The 23,918-nt window shown below is 41.5% G+C and overlaps 1 protein-coding gene across 8 annotated transcripts in view; it reads right to left on the bottom strand.

Moving 5' to 3' along the window:
• The window catches only part of ATP2B3 (ATPase plasma membrane Ca2+ transporting 3), a 469,026-nt gene that overhangs the window by 65,511 nt on the left and 379,597 nt on the right, over positions 1-23,918 (bottom strand). For all 8 annotated transcript variants that reach the window (XM_073600159.1, XM_073600154.1, XM_073600156.1 and 5 more), the window contains 4 exons: positions 22,728-22,892; positions 15,955-16,169; positions 14,918-15,160; positions 11,512-11,753 (listed from right to left, as the gene is read on the bottom strand). In XM_073600159.1, the coding sequence (XP_073456260.1) occupies positions 11,512-11,753; positions 14,918-15,160; positions 15,955-16,169; positions 22,728-22,892 (865 nt within the window). The remainder of the gene's footprint in view (positions 1-11,511; positions 11,754-14,917; positions 15,161-15,954; positions 16,170-22,727; positions 22,893-23,918) is intronic.

Below are 23,918 nucleotides of genomic sequence, written 5' to 3'. Positions count from 1 at the left end.
CGAGAGTTCAACTATTTTTAAGGACAGTGCTGGAAAATAACTATTTTTGGAAAATCCATGATGCTAGAAAATGTCATAGCTTGCATCAAAGTAGTTGAATAAGTTCTTAAAAAAATGGTAAATATCACCTTTTTTTTTTAGCTCAGATCCTTAATGGACCTGAGCTCAAAAGTTAAAATTTGCAATTTTATTTATTTTTTTTATTTCTTTATTTTTTTTTAAAGAAAAAAAAAAAATGCATCAAAAACATTTAAACTGAAAATGAATTACATTATGAACAATAAATACATTTGAAAAAAAAGAGGTTCTGAAGGCTAGCTGAACCGATGCAGAACAGCAGGGGTCATGTCCTAAATGGATACCATAGGTCAGACGTTCATACGAGAGTAAGTTCGACTGTATTTAAGCACAGTCCTGGGAAAATAGCTATTTTTAGAAAATCCATGATGCTAGAAAATGTCATGGCTTGCATCAAAGCAGTTGTTAAATATGTTCTTTCAAAAACATCAATTCCCCCTCACAGCGACATGGACGTAAAATGCAATTCTGCTTGGAAGATTACCACTTTCATCAATGAGTCTATTTAACGTAAAAAAAAAAAAAAAAAATGTAAACGCGAGTTCTTATGTCATACCTCGGCTTATCAGCGGCATCTGCTGTTGCAGTATCACAATCTAATCCTAGCCATGGTAATGCGTTTTATTGCCTCTTCTGGCTCTGATCACAGATCCACCTCCCAACAGCACAGACCGTTGCTGGCAATATGGACTTTCTCTATTTCGGCAAAACACAATGCACACTTCGAGCCTCCCCACTGTCTTTAATTAAGCTTTCTCCATGGTTCTCAGGACTAGGAAATAAAACCATCCAGGCATATGAGAACCTAGTATAAGAAAATGAACTTTCTTATATAGAGCGGATGTGAGTAACATATGGTATGTGCCTATGACTGCGTTAATCCACTGGCAGCTCTTTGATTTCCTACCGTCCAATCTGTGAAGCTGAGGGAACTTTAATTTTCCATGCCAGATACCACTAGTAGAATATACTGCTCTTCACTTGTAAGGCGCTTACAATGTCAGAGGTGTAGATTTATTTATGACAATTTACCATGAACCAATGAACTATAAACACCTAATATAATAGCTCAAGGTTGCTCCGTTTCAAACCAGCCCCCTACCAGTTCCTCTAGATCTAGAATCAATAAAGTGTCAGCAAAACCCAACTTTTTTTGGCTTCACTGGGGCTGATTTACTAAGGGCTCATTTACACTTGCTTCGGCTTCAACACACATTACCGGCTAATTTACACTTGCTTCATATCAAGGCTTCAGACAGGCTTTGTTAAAGCTCTCTGAACGCTAGTCAAAGCCCCGTCACTAACTAAAATGGTTAACTTACAGTGCTGTTTACACCTTGCTTTTGCTTTGCTCTAACTTTGAAGCACAACTAAACCGACACGGGGTATAATTTTTGAAGCAAAGCGTCTTTAATGCCTCTATAGAAATCTATGACAAAGTTTGCTTGAAGCTCCACTGAAGCCCCACCGAAGTCTCATCGAAGCCCCACCAAAGCTCCACCAAAGGCTCATCGAAGCCTCATTGAAACCCCACCAAAGGCTCATCGAAACCCCACCAAAGGCTCATCGAAGCCCCACCAAAGCTCCACCAAAGGCTCATCGAAGCCTCATCGAAACCCCACCAAAGGCTCATCGAAGCCCCACCAAAGCTCCACCAAAGGCTCATCAAAGCCCCACCAAAGCTCCACCAAAGGCTCATCGAAACCCCACCAAAGGCTCATCGAAGCCCCATCAAAGCTCCACCAAAGCCTTATCAAAGCCCCATTGAAGCCTCATCGAAGCACCAAGCAAAAGCAAGGTGTAAACAGGACTGTAAGCTAACCATTTTATTTAGCGACAGGAGCTTTGACTGGCATTCAGAAAACTTTAGCAAAGCCTGTCTGAAGTCACGTTTTGAAGCAAGTGTAAACTAGCTCTAAAGATAGACTGTTCACTTTGCAATGGAAGTTGCACATTGCAAGGAAATTTGGAAAACCTGAGCCTGGGACGATGCACACAACCACCTTAATAAAATTAACCTCATGTATGAAGCCCCCTTCATAATATAGGCCCCCTATAACATCAGAGATGCCCACATGACGTCAGAGTCTCCCCTAGAAGTCAGAGGCGCCCATTACATCAGTGCCCCGCTATACATTAAAATTCCCCCTATACATAAGAGCCCCCATCACAAAGTCCTCTCATTACAGAGCCACAAAAAGTTTTCTTTGTGTGTTTGTTGGGTAGATGTAGGGGAGGTGATCGACTACAAAGATATGCCAGTGGATAGTATCATCCCTATAGTAAATTTATTGCAACAAAAGGTAGGCAGTAGGATTTAAAATACCCCTCCAGTGATCACACGTGTGCACTTAAAGATTTTGTACCTATTATTTCTTATATATTTTAACAATAAAATAGTAAAAACACGTGTCAAATTGTGATGGCTTGCATAGCAATGCCAGCAAAACATTATCCACTACAGACATGTATAGCTAAGGTTGTTGTGGACATTTTTATTATGTGGACATTTTATTCTAGGATGTGCGTTTAATAGATTGTCATCTGTCTCCCTGTGTCTGATTTAACCAAGGAGCGCTCTAGCAGAGCGCACTTGGGTTGAATTGGGACCAGCGGTAAAACCAGTCAGTGTGAAAACCTTCTCATGGGCTTGGAGACGTGTTCTCTGTGTGTGTGTGTGTGGGCCATTGCCGGTTTGTAAGTATCAAGCACAATGCGCTCGACTTCTTGCCTTCAAATGTCTATGCACATTAGAGAAGCAAAGTCCGCATAACGAGAGAAACATATTATATCCAGGGTTTTTTCTCAGAGAATAGGTGCAGGAACTCAGACCTTCACCCTTTCTTTCTGCTCCCTGCCCGCCTCTAAGCACCGTTCCTTGGTTCCACCTCCTACCAACCTCCCAGTACAGCCCCTTTTAGAGAATACAGAACCCAGTATAATTTTTGCTACTAAGTCATTTGTATGGAATTTGTTAATGATAACAAGAAAGACAGTAAAATAGATCCCCTGCAGTGAGCAACAATAGACCCATCCCAGCAACAGTAGACCCCCCAGCAATGATAGGCCTCACCCCAGCAAAAATAGATCCCCCACACAACAATAGATGACCCCCCCACAAAAAAATACTGCCCCAGCAACAATAGATGTCCCAGCAGACTACATCAATAGACCCTCTAGGAGCCAGCAACAGTAGAACTCTCCCACAACAGTAGATCCCTCCCAGAAACAATTGACCCCCCCCAGAAACATAAGACCCCCCTAGCAATAATAGACCTCCACACAAAAATAGCTCACCCAGAAGCCAGCATCAATAGACCCTCTAGCATACCCCAGCAATCCTTGCCATTACATACATTCACTGCTGGAGGTACCGAAACTGCGTTCCCCTGTGTTCCTGCTGAAAAAAGAAAGCCCTGAATATATCTCTGTGTGGCTACGCTATCCCTTTTGGATACATATCTGCTTTAATAAGTGGACACTGATATCTGCCTTGTTAATATACTCGTACCGTATATTGACAACACCAGTAGCAATATCCCCGCAGATCTTCTCAAGCCTGTAAGAACAAGTAAAATGATCTTACTAGATACTGGTTATTCTGAGCAGTATTGAGTGGGATCCATGTTGACAAAGATGGTGGATGTGCATGCATGTGGCTGGGTGGAGGGGCCTCAAGGGGATGAGACATCTACACTTCTCCCTCCCACTCCTGTGGATGCCCTCCCCTTTAGTGTCATTTCCTGTGATGTCATTTCAAGTGGCTATGCGAATGCATATTCAAGTGGCCATGTGGCTTGGGGGAAGGGCGGCCATGCATTGTTGGGACGTGTCTTGCAGGATTCTAGACAATAGCATGGAGGAGCTCTATTGTTTTGAGATGAAAAGATCATGATGCAAGCATCACTGCTGAAATGTCTAGTTCCAATGGGTTGCTGATGCCAGAATAAGTGTGTGAACTGTATGTGGGAACAAGACTGTATGTTTCAGCCGTGTTATTGTGTGTTTTATGTAACGTTGTTGTGTGCCAGGGTCCCTAGTGGTATGTAGAATGAAATGTTTGTAAGTGTTCATTTGGTGTCTCAAGTGTGTAATTTTGTGGGGAGAAGTTTGTGTAGCTAGTGAAGAAATCTTGTTTTGGCGGGATCAACAACTAAATTTCATGAGTTAATGGCGCCATTTTGTTGTGGCCTGGCTTTTGTTGTTGTCTGCCATGCGGCCATGGTCGTCGGGCATTTTGAGAGGCGCAGTTTAATGATTTTGTGTCTGCATGTGTGTGTGTGTGTAGCCATGCAATCTACTTTGCACTGAATTTACTTGCTTTAGACTGAGTTTTTGTACTTTTAGCGGTGTGTGTTATTTTTTAAATGTTTAGGAGTTTCTCAGAGGGCAATTCATTTTTTGAGGCTTGTGTTGGATAGCCTACAGAGGAGGAGGGGGGCTTTGGTTGACCTCATTGAGCCATCTTTTTCAGTTTTGGCTTTTGTTGTGTGATATTTCGGTCTCAAAACTTGAAATTGTTAATGAAGTTAGCCATAGATTTTTTAATGTCTTGATAGACATAATATGAAACTAGGTTTCCCCTCCCCCTCCCTCTTCCTGTTCATTGATATTTAAATAAACCAGTTAGATGGGTTTTTAGAGCTGAGAAGACAGGATGATCTTTACAAGATGTGATGTACAACAGGAAGTTCTTTTGGAGGTGTGCAACAGGAAGTTGGTGGGAGGAGCTTGGGGTCTTTTGACTCATGTTTGGAAGTCTGTTTGATTTTTACATTTAATTCCAGTTGTTTTTGTGAAGTTTTATACTGTAATACAGTTTTGGGTAGAGAGTAAACAGGAGGCATCCATGTTATTGTTGCAATATCTAGGTACAGAGAGAAGCCACATTGTTCTGTAGCGAAAGCAGGCGTAAGTGTTCTGTGCAGTTTAGTCTGGCGACTCAGTGTACGGTCGTACAGCGCAATGCACTTGTGTATGCATACACTGTGAGGGGTATGGACACAATTCAGGGGTTGATCTGTGGTTGTTGACGAATCATTTGGCATAGTTAATAGTTGGTTGTTAAAAGAGTGGTACTCTGTAGTTCTGTGCCAAAAGTGTTGGGACAGCAAGCCATAGAGTTGACGCCTCGGTTAGGGTTTCCAGTTGGGGGACTGGACCAGATAGTATTTGTAGTCTGTCGATCCACAGTAAAATAAGGCACCAGGCGGTGCTCTCCTAAATGGGTGAAATGGTTTCCCTGGACGCAGGGGGAAGACGATAAGCTGATTCGAATCGCCATGGACAATGGTAGTCCGTGCAAGGGAAAGATTGCAAGGCTTCCCACAGTACATGAAGTCTAGTTTTGGGGAAAAGGCCACCTCAGAATAATAATACCTTGGAAGTAGATCGGCTATGGCTTCAGAAATCTGTAATGATGAGTGAATTGATGGATGTGTAGTACACGTTTGTGTGTTTAAAAATGATCATGCCTGTTTTTGGACTTTGTGTGGCTGGTCCATGCAAAGATGTCGAGCTGCTCTTGTGTTTTTCCCATTGTATTTGTTTCTATCGCTAAAAAAGTGAAGGTAGCATTTCATCTGGTTGTTTTGTTGTTTTTTTTTTTCATTTTTGTTTTGGGAACTATGAAATATCTCCCCCACATTTGTATCTAAATGTGTGTCTCATGTTTGTATGTTGTAACAAGAATATGTTTGAACCTACCGCGACAGCCCTCTTACGTGTCGCAGGTGTTGTATTTTAGTAGGAATGTGAAAGTAAGGGTTACATAGGGTTTAGTTATTGTCCGTTTTGAGGAATGTCAGTGACAATTTACCAATGTAAACGAATGTTGTATTGTTTACCATTCTTTGCAGGTTAAATATGAAGGATAGAGTAATAACTTTTGTTTATAAGTATCTTTTCAGGTCCAAGGAGTTTCTGAAAGTGTATGTACATTGAAAGTAGATGTATAAGAAGGTAAAAGTATCATTGGCTATTTCACTGTTTCATTGTTTTTTTTTTTCTGCACCATTCTAAACCCTGTGCAGAGCCAAACACACGTGGATTTCTTCAGAATAACAAAACGGGCCACTACGAGACCGGGTTACATGCGAAAGAGGTTTGTTGAGAGTCCTAGAACAAACATCTGGATCCCACAACGTTCCACTGTGAAACCCCACTTCAATGCCTGGTGGCAACACAAGCGTTATTGACTCAGGTGACATACGTCTCTCTGAGTCCAACGGTTCCGGTAAGCCTGTATTGCTTCCACACGGAGGACCCATTTATTTTATATCACTTCTTCTCAGTTTGCTATTTCACGTGGTGTAGAACACCACCATCTATGTTGGACTTTTTATTGTGTCTTCAGATTTTATATGTAATAGGTGCCTATTGGAATTCACTCTCAATGTTTTTTGAAATAAATAGGTTAGGAATAATGGTTTGATATATTGATTTTTTGTAATTTGAAAAATTCTCATCCCAATCAGCGCTACACTATATACACCTGTATTAAAGCCCGTGAAAGGACCCTAGGATTTGTGGTATCAAGGAGAGGGATCATTACTGGCTGGCAACCATTCTTGATCCACGTTACAAGGGTAAGGTTGCAGAACTTATCCAGCCTTCGCAGAGGGAGCAGAGGATGAAACATCTTCGGGAGGCCTTGCAGAAAGGTTTGTGCAATGCGTTTCCAGAGCCTGGGAGGCTACAATTTTCTGGTGCTGGACAACGTGTTGCTGAGGCTTCGTTCAGTCACAGAAAGAGCGGTGGAGAAGGTGGCCGGCTGACCGATGCCTTCAGACAATTCTTCAGTCTTCAGCACCCAGGTCTGATCAGTTCCAGCAACCATTGCCAGCATCTGAATTACATGGTGCAGGAATATCTAGGGGCAAGATCAGACTTGGAGACCTTTCCACCTGAACATCCACTGGATTACTGGGTCTTGAGGATGGACCACTGGCCAGAGCTTGCTCAATATGCAATTGAACTACTGGCCTGTCATGCATCCAGCATTCATTCTGAGCGCATATTCAGTGCTGCTGGAGGCTTTGTAACCGATCACAGAGTACGCCTGTCCACAGACTCTGTTGATCGTCTCACATTCATAAAAATGAATCAGTCTTGGATCACCATCTACCAAGTACCTGATGCTGATGTAAACAAAAAATATGTGAAAAAGTTGCGCTACTGGTGAATCGCAAAAGAAAGAAAAATACAGATCAGCAGCTAGCATCAACAACGTGATAAATTGTGTATGAAAATAAAAGATATAAAATGCAGTGCCTATGAGAACACAAACTCCCCAGGATAACCCTTAAGGGTAAGTATTCAGCTGGTGAATCAAAAAATTATATGCAAATACACACTGAAAATAATGAGTGCATAAATGATGACCGAAAAAAAAAAATTCATATGCAACATAAACAAATACTGAAAAATGCATGTAAAAATAAAGCATGGGCTAAAAATAGTGAAGGGTCCTTGATGGACAAAGAGCACATTTAAGAGCTCCTCTATATGGTGCTGTATAGTTTATTAGGAAAAGTGTTGAAAGATGTTTCTTCTGATGATGGTGAATGTGAGAAAACTGAACTTCTCCATGCAGCAATCACAGGTGTGCATATAGAACAACAGAGGAAATGGATACCCTTACCCCAAAACGTGGACACACACGCCGTATGGCGGTGGGTAACACAGGCATCAAATAATCGTTTCCAGCAGGCTCTCCAACCGGGACCTTTGTGGTACGATGGTATGTACCCGCATCCGTATCAGAGAGGATGGATGGTGGATGTTTCACACCAGGGACTCCAACTAGTAGACATACCTAGTCCTCAAATCGACATCCAACTGACAGGTATTTGTAGTCCTCCAAATGACATCCAATCAGCAGCACAAATCATGAGGGAAGAGAAGGGAAAAAAAGGGCCTCCACATGGTGCAGATAAATCCAAGATAAAAAATATTTATTTAAAAAAACCAAAGGTAAAAAACGTACAGTCCATCAATCACGTTGCGTACATGAAGTGATCACATGAAATAAAAAGAACAGCGTGGTATAAGAAGCGCAATAGGCTATAAACCCGACATGTTTCGAACGAAAGTAGTGCCTTGTAGTGCAGTAGTGGAGTATGTTCCAACAAAGGGTTTATTAAAACAGCACACTAAACACTTACATCAAGGCAACCAGAAATCAGCAAAAAATGCAAACAAAAGAGAGCAGTGGTTTGCACCAGCCTGCTCAAACGGATTGACGTCTCACAATGGGCTCCACCCTACGCGTTTCCCCGTAATAGGCTTTAGATGGTAAAGGAGAGGCTTTCCTCTTCTTCCCATATATGCTCTGGGATTTATCATAGAGATTTTAGATTCTATATTAGCTCTTCCATCGACATGGAGGCTTCTGGGTCTATTGATGAATTGGATCTGCTGCCATAGCCAGCCTGTTTGAGTTTGTTGGTATTATTATCTAGTGCTTGATATCTTTACCCTCACCTTCTGCCCTTCCACTGATACGGAGGTTCCTGAGTCCATTGATAAATTAGATCTGCTGCTGCAGCTTAGCCAGTTTGAGCACGTTGGGAGTATTATCCAGCACTTAATACCTTTGCCGTCTGGTAAGAAGTGAAGTTATGTGGTGATGGGATACTCACGTTATTTGTGTTTTGAAGAACACTGAAGTTTTTCTCTGGTTCACTTAATCCCCCTTTTTTATAAGGGTCTTCCAGTTGGACACTTATTCACAAATTTTTGGACTAAATCATTTACACATTTCTTTATATATTTTTATATTTAGATTTGGTCAACAGTTATTATATATATTTTTTTATCAAATATTACACTTATATTTGTATGAGTGGACTTTTATGTCCCAATATTTGCACTTTGAATTTATTAATTAACGCACCTATTTTTTAATTATGTATAGCTGTTTGTCAAGATGAGGAACTAGGGTCAACGTGTTTCAAGGAAATGTCCGCTTCTTCGGGACCTCTTAAATGTACATGATCACACAAGTGGATTATAAGAACAAAATATAAATATGAATATAATTTGAAAAAACACTAAAAAATAATGACATTTATTTATAAAATCATTGGGTCAGGGAAAAAAACTAAATACCTATTCCCAAGGAGAGACAGAGAATATCTTAACACTAAAATATTAAAAACAAAGATTTTGTACATATTTTTTCTTACATAAGTGTACTTGTGTGATCACTGGAGCGGTATTTAAAATCCTACTACCTAACTTTTGTTGCAATACCCCCAATTCACAAGTCCAAGTCCAAAGTCCCCCAATCATACAGTCTACCCCCCCCATCACACACCCCCCACTCACACAGTCATCCCATCACATAGCCCCTAATTACATAGTCCCTCTATTACAGAGCCCCCCAATCACACAGTCGCTTCTTCACATCATAGCCCTACCTTTGACTCCAGCAAAGGGCGGGAAGTGGAGCAGGTCTGGAAAAGGCGGACTTCCATTCTCTTCTAAATGTTGTTGGTGACTGATCCAAGGTAGCTGGTATGCAGGGCCACAAACACCATAGCAACTTATGACGCCATCCTTCTTTGCCCTCGAGCTTCATCGGTTGTTATGGTGCTGGCTCACCCACACCATGGCAACTCATTGGGCTAAAACTAGGTCCTGTGCTTGCTGCACCTCAATTTAGAAACACTGCTTTAGATGTCCATGTTTCTCCATGCTGGCCACTGGATGTTGCACACATTAGCTGTGAAATCTGTCCTAGAAGCAGTTCTAACAGAGAGTAATCAAGCAATTGACCAGCAGATTTCACAGCTAAAATCTATAGCTTTCAGTGGCCAGCAGGGAGGCACATTCACATATAAAGGGATGGTAGGGATGTGTTCTTTCATATAATGCTCAGGCCCAGAGCCTAAGTCACATGCTCCCCACTATAGGACTATGAGCTGCAAAGGTACCTGCAACATTACATGACTACAAAATAAAAGAGGCAAAAAAGTGTTTGTGTTTAGTTTAATTATGCATTTTATCATTGTTAGGGTCTTATTTAAGGCTCATATAGGCAGCACAATGGCTCGGTGGTTAGCACTTTGGTCTGGCAGCACTAGGGATGTTGGTTCGAATCCCAATCATGTCATTGTCTGCCTGGAGTTTGAATTTTCCCTCTGTGCCTTTCTGAGTTTCCTCCCACACTCCAAAAAAATGTTGGTAGGTTAATTGGCTCCTGTTTAAATTGGCCCTAGTATGTATAAGTATAAATGTGAGTTAGGGACCTTACATTGTGAGCTGCTTGAGGACAGGGACTGATGTGAATGTAAAGTGCTGTGTAAGTTGTTGGCGCTATATAAATACCTGTCATAAATAAATATGCAATAAGTAGTCCTAATTGGTTTACATACATTTCAATACTTTCTTACATGTATTTGCTAAATGAAAGCATTGCTAGCACCTGATTTTAACCTAGTATCAGCCTCCAGCAAGGCTGGAGTGTGCAAGGCAGAAGCAGCACAAAGAGCCAGATCAGTTCATTTGCAGACAAGAAACTTACTGATAGATGGAGAAAGTGAAAGCTTATCACTGTGCTGCTTCTCCTTTACTGTCCAGTCAAAGGAGGGAGGCAGGTCTAGAACGATCTGGGCTCAAAGGAAGTGAGTTGAATGATCTGGGCAATCAGGCTGAGGACATCTGGTTGAGGAAGTACTGCAGTGGATATCTCTGGTTTGAAAGGGAATATTGCAGCAAAAGCTGTTTTTTTTATTTTATCTTTTTAGGGGCTATTTATTCTTATCTACTTATTTTGAAATGGAGTTCTCTTTAAATATACATATGCCCTTTTTAAAGTGTAGATGTATTTTAAAATATTAGATGCTCTGGCTTATGCAATAACAAAATGAGGAGGGAGAAATGCATGTAAAACACCGTTTTCACATGTCATCTCCTTGCAGATGATGTTTACCCCATTACTGATCATGCCTTGTTCTGCACAGTGTAGAGGTGGCCATCTTGGTAGAGGCAGGGCTTTGCTTCCTCGTGTGAGGTCTGGTAATATTGGGCTAATGTTCAAAAAAGCAGCAGAAGAGATATAGAAAGCACAAATCCACAGAATGAATAAAGCGGGGAGATCCTTGCACTGCCATTCCCCAGCTACAGTTTCCTCTCCAGCAAGTAGAACAGTGAGCAGCACAGTACTGACATCACCAAATCTCACACCAAATCTCCTGGAACTAGTATTTAGAGACAGCTGTGCCTTAGATCTCACATGGCAGATACACAGCACAGGAGTGCCTAGGCAAACTCACCAGACAAAAAAAACTGTACTATTTGTCAGCAGGAATCCACAACAAAAGGTACATTTTTCAGGGTATTGCTAATGCAAAACTACCATTTCTAGATATTCTCTATAACATAGCAAGCCGTCACTTTTTTAAGTTTAGGTCCACTTTAACTACTCACTTTTTCAGCATGATCTCTGAAGCTCCTTTGCTGTATAGCCGGAATCCTCCATTGGGCAGGCACACAATGGTGCTCATGGATTTACGGACAGAGTTAAATGTGTACACTTTGTAGAGCGTCTCCTCAGGAATCTGGTCTCGCACCAGCTGGTAGTCCCGTTGCAAATCCAGAACAAACCCAAGCAGGGCGCACTCAGTTTTATTGCCTACTTGCTGGGGAAGCGCTCCTTCTTTATCTGGAGGCTTGAAAGGTAACAGAAAAAGAAACAAAAATGTATCACTAAATCAATATCAAGTGTGGTTTATGTGCTTAAATGTGCATGTTTTCCTTCTGGGAACAAATCTTCACTATATATGGTCAAGTCACAGGCCTCAAACCCCAAAGATACCTGAAATCGTATGCCTCTCTTTTATTTCCAGCCCACTAGTGCCAATAAAAGGACACCTGCATTTCTTTTTATTAGCTACCAGAACTGTGATACCTAAGCACTGGAGATCCAACTTCTCCCCCTCAACTAAAGAAAGGATCACTGAATAGAATTATCAACAATGGAGGAACAATATATTTCCACTTGAAGTAATTGGATCACTTTTATGAGCTCCATTTAATGCAAGCCTTTCCTTTAATGACACAGTTGTATCTCCCACAAGCTGTGATAGGGGAATAACTCCCCCGGTGGACCCCCTCCAATCCCCTTCTCCTCAATTAAAGAATGATTCCAACCTTTCCTCCTTAATTCAAAAATGGATTTAACCTCTCCTTCTCAATAAAAGAATAGATCCAACCTCTCCTCCTCAATTAAAGGGTTGATCCAACATCTTTTCTTCATTTAAAGAATGGATACAACCTCTCCTCCATCATTAAATAATTAATCCAACCTCTCCTTCTCAATAAAGGAATAGATCCAACTTCTCCTCCTCAGTTAAAGAATGGATCCAACCTCCTCTTCTCAATTAATCGAGAAGAGGGGGTTGGATTCATTCTTTAATTGAGAAGAGGAGGTGGGATTCATTCTTAAAAGAATGGATCCCACCTCCCCTCCTCAATCAAAAAATGCATCTAACCTCTCCTCCTCAATTAAAGGGTGGATCTAACATCTTTTCTTGAATTAAAGAATGGATACAACCTTAATTAAAGAATTAACCCAACCTCTTCTCAATTAAAGAATAGGTCCAACATCTTCTCCTCAATTAAAGAATGCATCCAAGGTCTCCTCAAATACAAAGAATGAATTCAACCCCTCCTCCTCAAATAAAGAATAGATTCAACTTCTCCTACTTAAAATGTAAGTAAACCCCCTATCGTTTTTCTTTGCCTCTGCTATGTTGCTGCACATGTGATCAGTTATGACACCAGTCATTGGATGGTTTGACAGTTTGGTTGAGAGCACAACCAATGGGAGTGTTACATTTCTGGCACATGCCGGAAATGAAACTGTTTTATGGATGGGTTTACTTCCGCTTTAATGAAAGAATGGATCCAATCTCTCCTCCTCCTCAAATAAAGAATGAATCAAACCTCTCCTCCTCCTCAGATTAAGAATGGATCTAACATCTCCTTCTCAATTAAAGAATGGATCAAACCTCTCCTCCTCAATTAAAGAATGGATCAAACCTCTCCTCCTAAATTAAAGAATGGATCCAAACTCCCCCCCTCAATACAGAATGGATCACTGAAATGACTCATTTACAGTGTATTAGGATTTAATACATGGCAGATATATTTCCAGTTGGAGTAACTTGACCATTTTCATGAGCTCACTTCAAATCATGTCTTTCAATAACACCATTTCATATTCCATGTGCTGTGATCAAGGACTACCTTCCCCTCCCCTGGTGAACCCCCCCCCCCCCCTTTACCCCTCCTCTGGCATCTCTTCCCCCACTACACTATCTTTCTATACTTTGTCTTTTACTCTACAGTACATCTTCCTTTGGTACTTGGGGTAACCTGAACATCCACACTACCTCAAACCCCCACTGCTTACTTCAATCACCCACTTGGTCACCTCCAGACTACCCTAAATCCATTGAGGCTATTACGTAGACCTTGGGTTTTGTGGTTTTTGTTATATCCCTCTGTACGTTTCAATTCTGTTCATTAATTTTTGGTATAAACATAGAGTAAACTTTCATTGTTTGAAAAAGAAAAAGTGAGAATTAGGCTAAAAATGTATTTTTTAATTTTAGAGTGGGGAAAGTGTAGAACCCCTGTCTGGGCACGCACCATAATGACAAAGATGGTGGTGCTGGAGGAGGGGGTGAAGTCAAAGGTAAATTAGGCGACTAAAGTTCCTCTTTAAAGTGGATGTAAACCCGAATTTTTTTTTAAATTAAGGCTTGCACCTTGTATAATATAGGATTTCATGTCATCTGTGCCCAGTCTTGCCACAAAGAGTTAATCCAGCTCGGAGCAATCCTCTTATCTTTTTTCAGTGAGATAAAAACTGACATACAGAGAAATAGGAGTCAGTTTCTCCCTCTTGCTGTGAGTGACAGGTGATTTATATATCTCATGCACAAGCCTGAGAGAGACATTCTGTGCACTTCAGACACCCTCCTCCTTTCTTCTCCAGCTCTCCCAGGATTGGCTGCTCCACACCTCAGCACAATTTGGCATGCTGAAGTCATGTGGTGACTTTTCTGGGTTTTGACTGGATGTTAGTGATCATAGCAGAAGTTCAGGGTAAGAAATACACAGGAGAAAATGCATGTTGACAAGGGGAGTGTGGAGGTGGGCAGGGAGTCTACTGACATCATGACTGCACCCACCGAGCTCCGAACAACAGACCCACCCACAGAATCTGCAGTTTTTGGGTTCTCATACCTGACAGAAAGGAGACATTTGACAGGTAAGAATACATGCAGGAGGCATGTATATCCTTATAGATAACCACTATGGCACTAGTTTAGAAAGGATGAGAGTGGGTTTACATCCACTTTTTAATGCAAGTGACACCTTGGGGGGCTTTGTGGGCCCAGATTTTTCTTTCTGTGTGTCCTCCATAGTCCAGAGGTTTTTATTGCGCGAGGCATCCTTTTATTGCCATGGGAAAGGATGGGGGTGGCAAAAAAGGACCCCTCATGCGGCAATTAACCTAGGCTTACTCCTGCATGCACCACTGGTGGAGAGTACAAGCGGCTGTGCCAAAACACATTGCGCAGGCTTGGTCCATTATTTTCTCACATAGGAAGCTGGGCCAGAGGAATGATGTGCTGGAGTGAGTGCATGCAGCCAGCAAGTGGTTGAACAAGCCTAGAGGAGATCAGCAGCACTGAGATGGGAATAAGGATTAAAAAAGGTCAAAAGGCAATTGGCCACGATACACAGCGCACAGAGAAAACAAAATGTCATTGGGTTAGGGTTTACAACCACTCTAGCCAAGTCCTGTTATTTTATGACTCACTAGTATCTTAGTGGTGTAGGCACAATTAATGGCAATGGCATTAACAAGCAGGTCCAAGGTTTTGGAATTGAGGGTGCTGGGGTCTGGCTTCTCTTTATAATGGACATCTCCCATATAGGACTGGACGACAGTCATCCGGTTGGTTGTCAGAGTCCCTGTTTTGTCAGAGCAGATGGCAGTGGCATTGCCCATGGTCTCACAAGCATCCAAGTGCCGTACAAGGTTGTTGTCCTTCATCATTTTCTGTAAAATAAACAGCTGTAAAATATCTGAACACATAATCGGTCCTAACAAGAACTTACGGAGCAACAATAAAAAATGATAACAAACTATAAAATTGTCAATGATGCCCCAATGGGAGGTTTTTACTGGACAGTATGTGTGATGGACATCAGTACAAGGACTGTGCAAGAGGATTATTTATATATGGTCTGGAATTCTCATTGAATATTAAAAAGTGACTTAAGATGGCCATACACTGCGAAATTCAGCCAGCTCCTGATGATGGGTTGAAATTTGTTCTGTGGGTGGCTCTATTGGCATCTTCTGTGTCCATATCCTTTTATTAAAAAAATGAAGGATCTGGGTGGAAAATTGCTGGCAGAACAGCAGCTTCATCCCATCAGATTGAGCCACTGTTTCGTTATTTTGACAACCACTGGCTACATGTCACCTCAGTTTTCTTTTAGGGTACCCTAGGAGACCTAAAATCCAATATGCTCAATTATGCAAATTTTGGGCAACTACCATTGACGAGATCCAGTTCTCAACCTGTAGGACACTAGGGATGCCATAGAAGGGCCAACAGTGTGGCACAGGAGGTCAGGACAGACTGTCAAGCACAGTTCATATCTGGTTGTCTGAGTGCCCCCCCCCCCCCTTCCCCCAGTGAAAGCTGAGGTCTTGGTGCTGCCTGCTATGTGGTAATAGTTATGTTTCCCATTTAGATCACTTTAAACCATATGTAATGTTTGAGTCCCAGGAGGTTCCTAATAATAAACAGGCTGTTTTGGAGGGTTGCGTTATGGCTTGCTTACCTTGACTGAATAGGCTAGAGAGATGGTAACGGCTAAAGGCAAGCCCTCTGGCACAGCCACCACTAGGACAGTAACTCCAATGATGAAGAATTTGACAAAGTACTGCACGTAGACAGGGGTACACTCCGCTAGCCACACTTTGCCATCCACCACAAAGGTTTGAATCACAAAGTAGAGCACCAAGATGATAACTGTAATTGCCGACATCACCAGACCTGGTGGGGGGAGGGGATGGGGCAATAAAGGGAGTAGGAGAAAAGGACAAGAGCATAAGAGAAGAAGGGTGTCAGAAAGGACAAACCAGGTTAATAAGGGACAGAGAGGCAGAAAATGGATGCAGCACACTGATTCCTGTTGCAAGTTTTATTTTAGAGCAGTAGGGCTCAGCAGCTTGGAGCAAATCTAAACTCTAAAAACAAAAAACAGTCCTTAGATGTGATGCTACATTGTTTTGGGTTTTTTTGCACTTTATTTTTACCTGGCGATCATGTCATGATCTTCATGCCCTAAGGTATACACTGCACTGTATCTATCTTGTGTTGGAGACCGCGCTGGACTGACTGGATTGGTCACTGGTCCCAAGTAGGTATTCGTGTGGGCAAAAAGGAAGTAATGCCTTTCCTTGGATAATGCCCAGTGATAGATGTGGTGATGGGCCCTCTCCGGGATTGGGCTGCTGCCTTTTCTGTGCGACCATAAGGTCATTTTAGCATGTAGACTTGGATAAAAAGGAAGGCGTGCCCGGTGTCCAAAGACATGTAACCTCTAAAATCTGGTTCATGGATCTTTATTAAAAATTAGCAACATGCATATCAAGCCTACGCATTTCAGGGGAACAGACTCCCCCTTCTTCAGGGCTGTTGCTGCGTTTCATTTGATGGGAACAATTCCCATGAATAGTTATGTTGGATCAAGGTTCCTAAATGGCAGGATGCCGGCTTATGTTGTATAGGCAGCAAGATACTGACATCCTACCATTCAGGAACCTTTTTTTTTTAAATTTTTGTTTATTAACATTTTAACAGCTCATACAGTACAGTACAACGTGTACCAAAATTCCCCCCCTCTCCCTCCCTTCCCTCCCCCCTAACCCTTACCCTTGTGCAGCCTTTCACTGTTGCTGAATCTCTTGCACAGCCTTTGAATATTGCTTTCACTATGGCTAAATCACATTCCATACTCATAAAATATTTCGTTTGCTAGAGATCAGTGGTACACCTAATCCTCACACAGTCAAATAATTATCTAATCAGGATTACATCATCATTTTACCCAATACTTAGAGTGCTTGCTGAAGCACTCCCCCACCGTAGCAGATCAATTCAAAGTGTCCTTGTTATCCAGCCAACATTGCCATACTTTTTCAAATTTTTGTTGGACAACCCCTGCTTAAGTATGTTGCTTTGTAAAAAGGTAATGCTTTATTGATTATGCCTTTCCAATAAGACACTGTGGGCGGTTCAGGTTTTTTCCAACACAATAAAATAGCTTTACGTGCATAAAAAAAGGGAGAGAGAAATCATAGTTCTTTGCGCCCTCTGGGGCGCCAACTCCTCCACTAGACCAAGCAAACAGACTGCGAACCATTCAGGAACCTTAACCACTCATGGGAAATGTTCCCACCAAATAGAATGCAGCAAAAACCTTGACGAAGGGGGAGTCTGTTCCCCTTAAATGTTGTCATGAGAGGGTTTACCCGTTGGTGGCGCTATCGGCCTCTTGGATCGCAGTACCAGTGTCCACCAGCGGGTGTCTTCCAACACCTGGGACCTGCAGTAAGAGGTCTCTCCTGCTGGTGGCACTGTTGCACCCTTGGGCCGTAGTACCGGTGTCCACCAGCGGGTGCACTCCGGCAGTGTGGAGCAAACAGCACACTCTGCGATCAGCTGTGACATGAGGTCAATTACCACAGCCTTATAAATACCCGGCAAGCCCTCATAGGCTTGCCTTGGTATCTTTCTTCCTTGCGCCCTGACCTGTTATCCTGTTAACCTGTATCGGACCCTGAACCTGTTCCTGAGCCTGTATCCTATCCCATCCTTTATCTCCCTTTCCCAACCTGCCCTTGTTCAGTTGCTGATCTCCTGTGTATGACCTTGGCTTGGCTACGTTTATGTTTCTGGTATATCCCTTGTTCCTGCTGATCTGCTGTGTATGACCCTGGCCTGGCTGACATCTGTGATTCCGGTATTGCCCCTTGCTGTATATATTATCTGTTGTTTGTGGGTTTCTGTCGGTTGGTTGAGCACTATTTATATTTGGGGTGTTTGTTTATTTATATCACTTATCTTTAATAAACATTCTTATTTCACTTTACATGCGTTTTGGTTTCCTCTTTGCAGTCCACACAATCTGGTCACACCGGTTCATGACAAATGTGCAGGCTTGATATACATGTTGCTAATTTTTAATAAAGATCCATGAACCGGATTTTAGAGGTCACATTTCTCTGGACACTGGGGGCACCTTCCTTTTTATGCAATTGCATTGTATCTATGGAGGAGCAGTTTTATCACCCTAGGCTGCTCTCCTGATTAGACTACAAACACCCCCCTCTTCTCTATTACATAGATAAGAGGTGTTTTGTAGTTCACAAAGAACAGCTGGGAAAATGTATTACATTGTTTGAGATATCAGTTCAGTGTATGCAAGGACACTGGATTTCTGCCAGGATCAACAAGTATTTTTCTGTACTTGCAGTAAGGAAACAAATGCAACCACCACATTCAAGAGATGGTAATCTGAAACATATTAAAATTTGGTTCTCAGGTTTAGATCTACTTTATGCTGTCCACCAAATAGCATGTTTGTGATTTCAGAACAACTGTTTGAGATAGATAATGTAGAACATTTCACAATGTTTAGCTAAATATCAACCAATCATGAAGAGACACAGTAGAATGCTGAATAATTCTGTCCAAATTGCTGCAATAAATGATGAGAGTGCAGAGGTAGCAACAGCGATGTTCAAGTGAGTGACCCCACGGGTGACAACTCGCCGGTAACAGGTAAGCGGTCTTCTAGCATTCCTGTTTCTATGGAACAATTCTGTAGAGATAAGTACAAGACTCCTCCAAGCGATTCAACTGCTAGCAATGTGTCAACAGCAGCAGAATTGCCGTTTTGATACGGCCCCTTAAGGATAGTCAGTTAGTCAGCCTTGTCTCAGATTTCACTATATTTTTCAAAAGGGGAAGTTGACTATGTGGGCTAGTCATATGAATTATACACCTATGGAAGCACTATGTACAGTGCCCGTGTATTGTTCTATTGTTTAAGTATAAAGAGCACCTTCAGTGTTGTTCCATATTTGGAAAGGCTGAAGCCTTCCCTAGAGGAAATTTTATAGTTGAGCTCTAGGCAAAAAACAGTTACCCTGTCACTTGAATATACAAGCTAAAATACAGACATCCTGTAAAAAAAAAAAAAAAAAAGTATTAATACCTATACCATACTGCAGGCGGCTACTCCAATTTTTATTCTTTTGTAGAGCTACACCATTTCTGGTTGTGGCAGACAGTAGTAGTATGGAACCACAGTTTGTGGTAAGGAGCACACTTTTTGACACACTTAGAGGTGTTGAATATCATTGTCAGCCATAACACTGGAAGACAGCAAAGATTAGAGTCATCGCCTGCTGAACGGGTTAGAAATAATAAGGACAGAGACATGTCTGGTGTAGTTCCCTCAATTGGCTACTAGGTGTCGCCATAGTTAGGGTCAGGAGCCCCTGTAGTGAGAATAGGTAGTGTAGTTGCCTAGGTAGCTGCTAGAGGTCCCCAGAGTAATGAGTGAGGTTTTATCATGGAAGGTGAGGTAGTGCCAACCCCGCCCCTGCCAGTGTGGGGCATCTTGGGAAAGAAGGTTCATTGACCACTAGGTGTCGCCATAGTTAGGGTCAGGATCCTTGTAGTGAGAATAGGCTTTGTAGATTACTAGGTAGCTGCTAGAGGTCCCCAGAGTAATGAGTGGGGTGTTTCCATAGAAGGGGAGGTAATGCCAACCCTGCCAGTGTGGGGCATCTTTAAAGGGAAGGCTAATTGCCCACTAGGTGTCGCCATAGTTAGGGTCAGGATCCCTTGTAGTGAGAATAGGCATTGTAGATTACTAAGTAGCTGCTAGAGGTCCCCAGAGTAATGAGTGCAGTGTTACCATAGAGGATGAGGTAGTGCAAACCCTGCCCCTGCCAGTATGGGGCATCTTGGGAAAGAAGATTAATTGGACACTAGGTTGCCATAGTTAGGAAACTACATTGGGCACTTCTGTGACCTTACCCAACAATAGTGATACTGTTTTACTGGATGCCTTTCTTATAAACAGGATGCTTATCCAGAACAGTGGAGACTGTTTAATGCCAAAAGAATGAGGCTGTTATATGTTAGAATAGTGGACGCTATTTATGCCAAAAGACTGGCATTTGTTTATGCCAGAAGAGTGAAAGCTTTTGTAACTGCAAAGGTTTTAGAAAGTAATGCTCATAAGCACATATAGGTGTGATGGTTAGGTGTCCACAAATGACTAGTCGTATAGTGGATGTGGTTAATATGTGCTCAGAACTTACATCAGCATATGTACTATATATTCATGGCAGACATCCCTATTCTATCAGATTGCAGTGACTTCATTGTTGGCCTCACGCAAATCAACTTTTGGTTACAAAACCCAGTGCATCAAGACAAATGAACACCACCATATTTAATAATTTCACAACTTCAATTAAAAACTGTAAGTGATAGGTTCCAATGATGCGTTCTATTGTTCTGGAGATTGACAGGTGGTTATAAAATTGCCTAGAAAAACAGCTGTGTTATGGCCAACACATTAGTTTATATGCTGTAGAGTGAGGGCATGTTTTTTTTATTTGTGAGGGCCCAAAAATGACATATTTTTCTATGGGGCCCTTTGCATATAGTAACAGCCCTCTCTATAGGTTCTGGTCCAATTTTAGCAATATCCATCAATCTTAGCACTATCATTGGTGTGTTGGTGTTGATCATGCATCACCAGCACACCAAGGTGAACCAAAGTTATGGTTTCCTTGGTAAAGGGGTCCCTCTAAGGCCTGAAACATCGCAACTTACCAAGAATAAATATCTATTATGGTGTGCTGATGAGGCTTGGATATTCATGAGGCCTATAGATGACAGCACCATTCACCAGTACTCTCTGTAATTGAGAGCCCAATTTTAGGATCACCAAATATGTCTCCTACTTGAGTCAATTGTGTTTTTTTTTATACTTTTAAAGTAGTATATTTCATCAAATATATTTGTAGACAAAAATACTTTCTACATATTTGGAGTAAAAATTGCAACAGTGAATCTATATTAGCTTGAGCATGAAAAAGCATTCTTGTTAGACTTACAAGGAAAAGAAATTACGTTTTGCACTAGAGAAAAAAAGATAATTTTCATTCTGCATTATCTACATTTTTTTCAAGCCTATTTCCAGGATATGAGGAAAACATGTTAGTCATATTAAATTTAGATAACACAGATGTTTTTTTCAAGATTAGAATGGCTTTAGACTAAAGACAAATCAAAGATCAGTTGATAGTAAACAACTATTTCTGTGGAAAGCCTATTCCTCAAAGGGGATCTTGTGTGGACCCTATGTTTCAAAGGGGGTCTTGTGTGGAGCCTATCCCTCAAAAGGGCCTTGTGTGGGTCCTATTCCTCAAAGGGGGTCTTATGTGGAATCTATCTCTCACAGGGAGCCTTCTGTGGAGCCCATAACTCAAAGAGGGTCTTGTGTGGAGCCTATCCCTCAAGGGGGGCCCTGTGTAGAGCCTATTCCTCAAAGGGGCCTTGTGTGGGTCACATTTCTCAAAGTGGGCCTCATATTGAGTCTATCCCTCAAAGGGAGCCTTCTGTGGAGCCTATTTCTCAAAGGGGACCTTGTGTGGGGCCTATCACTCAAAAAGGGTCTTGTGTGAAGCCCATCCCTCAAATGAGTTCTTGTGTGGAGCCTATCCATCCAAGGAGATCTTGTGTGAAGCCTATCCCTCAAAGAGGGTCTTGTGTAGAGTATTTCCCTCAAATTCGGCTGTGTCACGGGTATGAAAGTGCAACCATGTTGCCCGTAACAATTAAAGTTCTATTTTTTATTCTCTGACCTCTGCAGAATAAATCAGAACTGGAAAGTCACTTTTCTTTCAGACATATTTGTTACACAAGACCCAAGGGGTCTATTTATAAAGCAGTGAATGTGACTTTCACCAAACATTCTCTGGTGGACAATCAATCACTCTCATTTAAAACACATGGGTCTGGAAGATTTACCTATAATGTTAAACTCAAGTATATCTAAAGTCAAAACATGTTTTTTTCATTTTGCAGAGATTGGGTAAAACCTTTGTCTTTGTTGTTTCTACTTTTCGGGACATAAAATAGCAAAACATAAAATGAGAGGAAATCTCCAAAGTCAGGGAATTCTCCTCTTAGATAGTTATCACTGGAAGAAGTGTCCCAACGGGATGATTTCCCTTTACCTCCTGTTCTGGTGACAAATCAAAATTTTGGACTTTCCATCACTTTTTGTCCTGCTGACAATGTTCACTAGGTTAAATAAGGAGAGTACATGGTAACTCGACACTGTATACCAAGATGAAAAGTTTTGGCTTTAGATACACTACTCAGAAATTTTGTAGCTGCCATAGTCAACAATATGACTTCAAGAACAAATATACAATATATGAATGAGCCTCTAGGAGACTGCCGCCTATACACCTGTACACGTTGAATTTACCATAGTTGTTGATGAGCCCATTTTACCTGCTTTTCCTATCTGTACTGCCAGTTTGGTAAGTTTCCCTTGTAACACGGACTTCTCCTTTTTTGGGATGCTGGCCTTTTTCTTCTCTCTCTCCTCCATTTCTCCACCTTCTGCGCTCTTCAGTGGCTGCATCTCCATGGCAACTGCTCCATCCTGCTTTTTAGCTAAAGGGGAACCACAAAAATGTTATTTTAAATTACAAGACCAGGGAACAGCAGAGTTCCTTTTCAATGACTCCACGCACCTTCCGATATTTAGGGGTATGTTAAATGGAGACGTAAAAATTGAATCTCGCTTTTCAGAAAGTGTGAGAGAATGGGACCTATATTGGTGCAGGAACTGATGATTGCCTCATGCCCAATAAACATACATTAGTATTCTATTGAGGTCGAGAGGTCAAAATAACATGAGTGATGCCTATATGTAACAAAATATATAAAATATGAAGAGTCTGTGTTCAAACATGCCTTGAATGACAGCTAGAATCTGGTCTGTAGTTAGAAAGCAACAAAGACACTTCTTTTTTCAAAATTGTATTAATTGAAGCGCAAGGACTTTAATCACCTCCTTACAGTGGGCCATTTTGCATGACAACGTAGCAATCCTTAGTATTATTCTCATGACCAATTTTTTAATATGGGCAATGCCCATATTATGTCTTGCCTTCAGATGTCAAACATTGCAGTCTAGAATTGTAAACCATTGGAGTAGCTGGGATCACATGGTGAACATGGGCAGAACTGCTTGCTGGCTTTGGAAAGAATAGGTTTGCTGTGGTTCAAGTCCTTGTATAGGTTACAGAAAAATTGGCACTGCAATGATAATGTCATGAATTTGCCTTCCTCAAAGCAAGTCTAAACGATGTTTATTGATCAATGCATTGTGTACTGGAACTCCCAACTGTACTTGGGTTCAAAACTCAACTAAAGTGTCCACCCTACAATGGACAAAACAAGTGATGGTGTCACGTGCAAAAGACTGAGAAGTTGATTCAAAAAGCAAAAGGCATTATGCTTTTCACACAATAAAGGCTTAACCATAAGGCCTATATAGACCCCGTCACCAATCTAAAAAAATGCAGGGAAAAGCACAGAAAAATCAAGTATTTAAAATGCTTACCTGTAGCATTTTTATTTTTAAAACTAGTTTTACTTTGCTTATATATGCAGTTCAGTTTTGGGCATCAGTTC

The sequence above is a fragment of the Aquarana catesbeiana genome, linkage group LG09 (assembly GCF_042186555.1).
Source record: "Aquarana catesbeiana isolate 2022-GZ linkage group LG09, ASM4218655v1, whole genome shotgun sequence".
NCBI classification, from domain to species: domain Eukaryota; kingdom Metazoa; phylum Chordata; class Amphibia; order Anura; family Ranidae; genus Aquarana; species Aquarana catesbeiana.
This window is presented reverse-complemented; position numbering and strand designations above follow the sequence as displayed.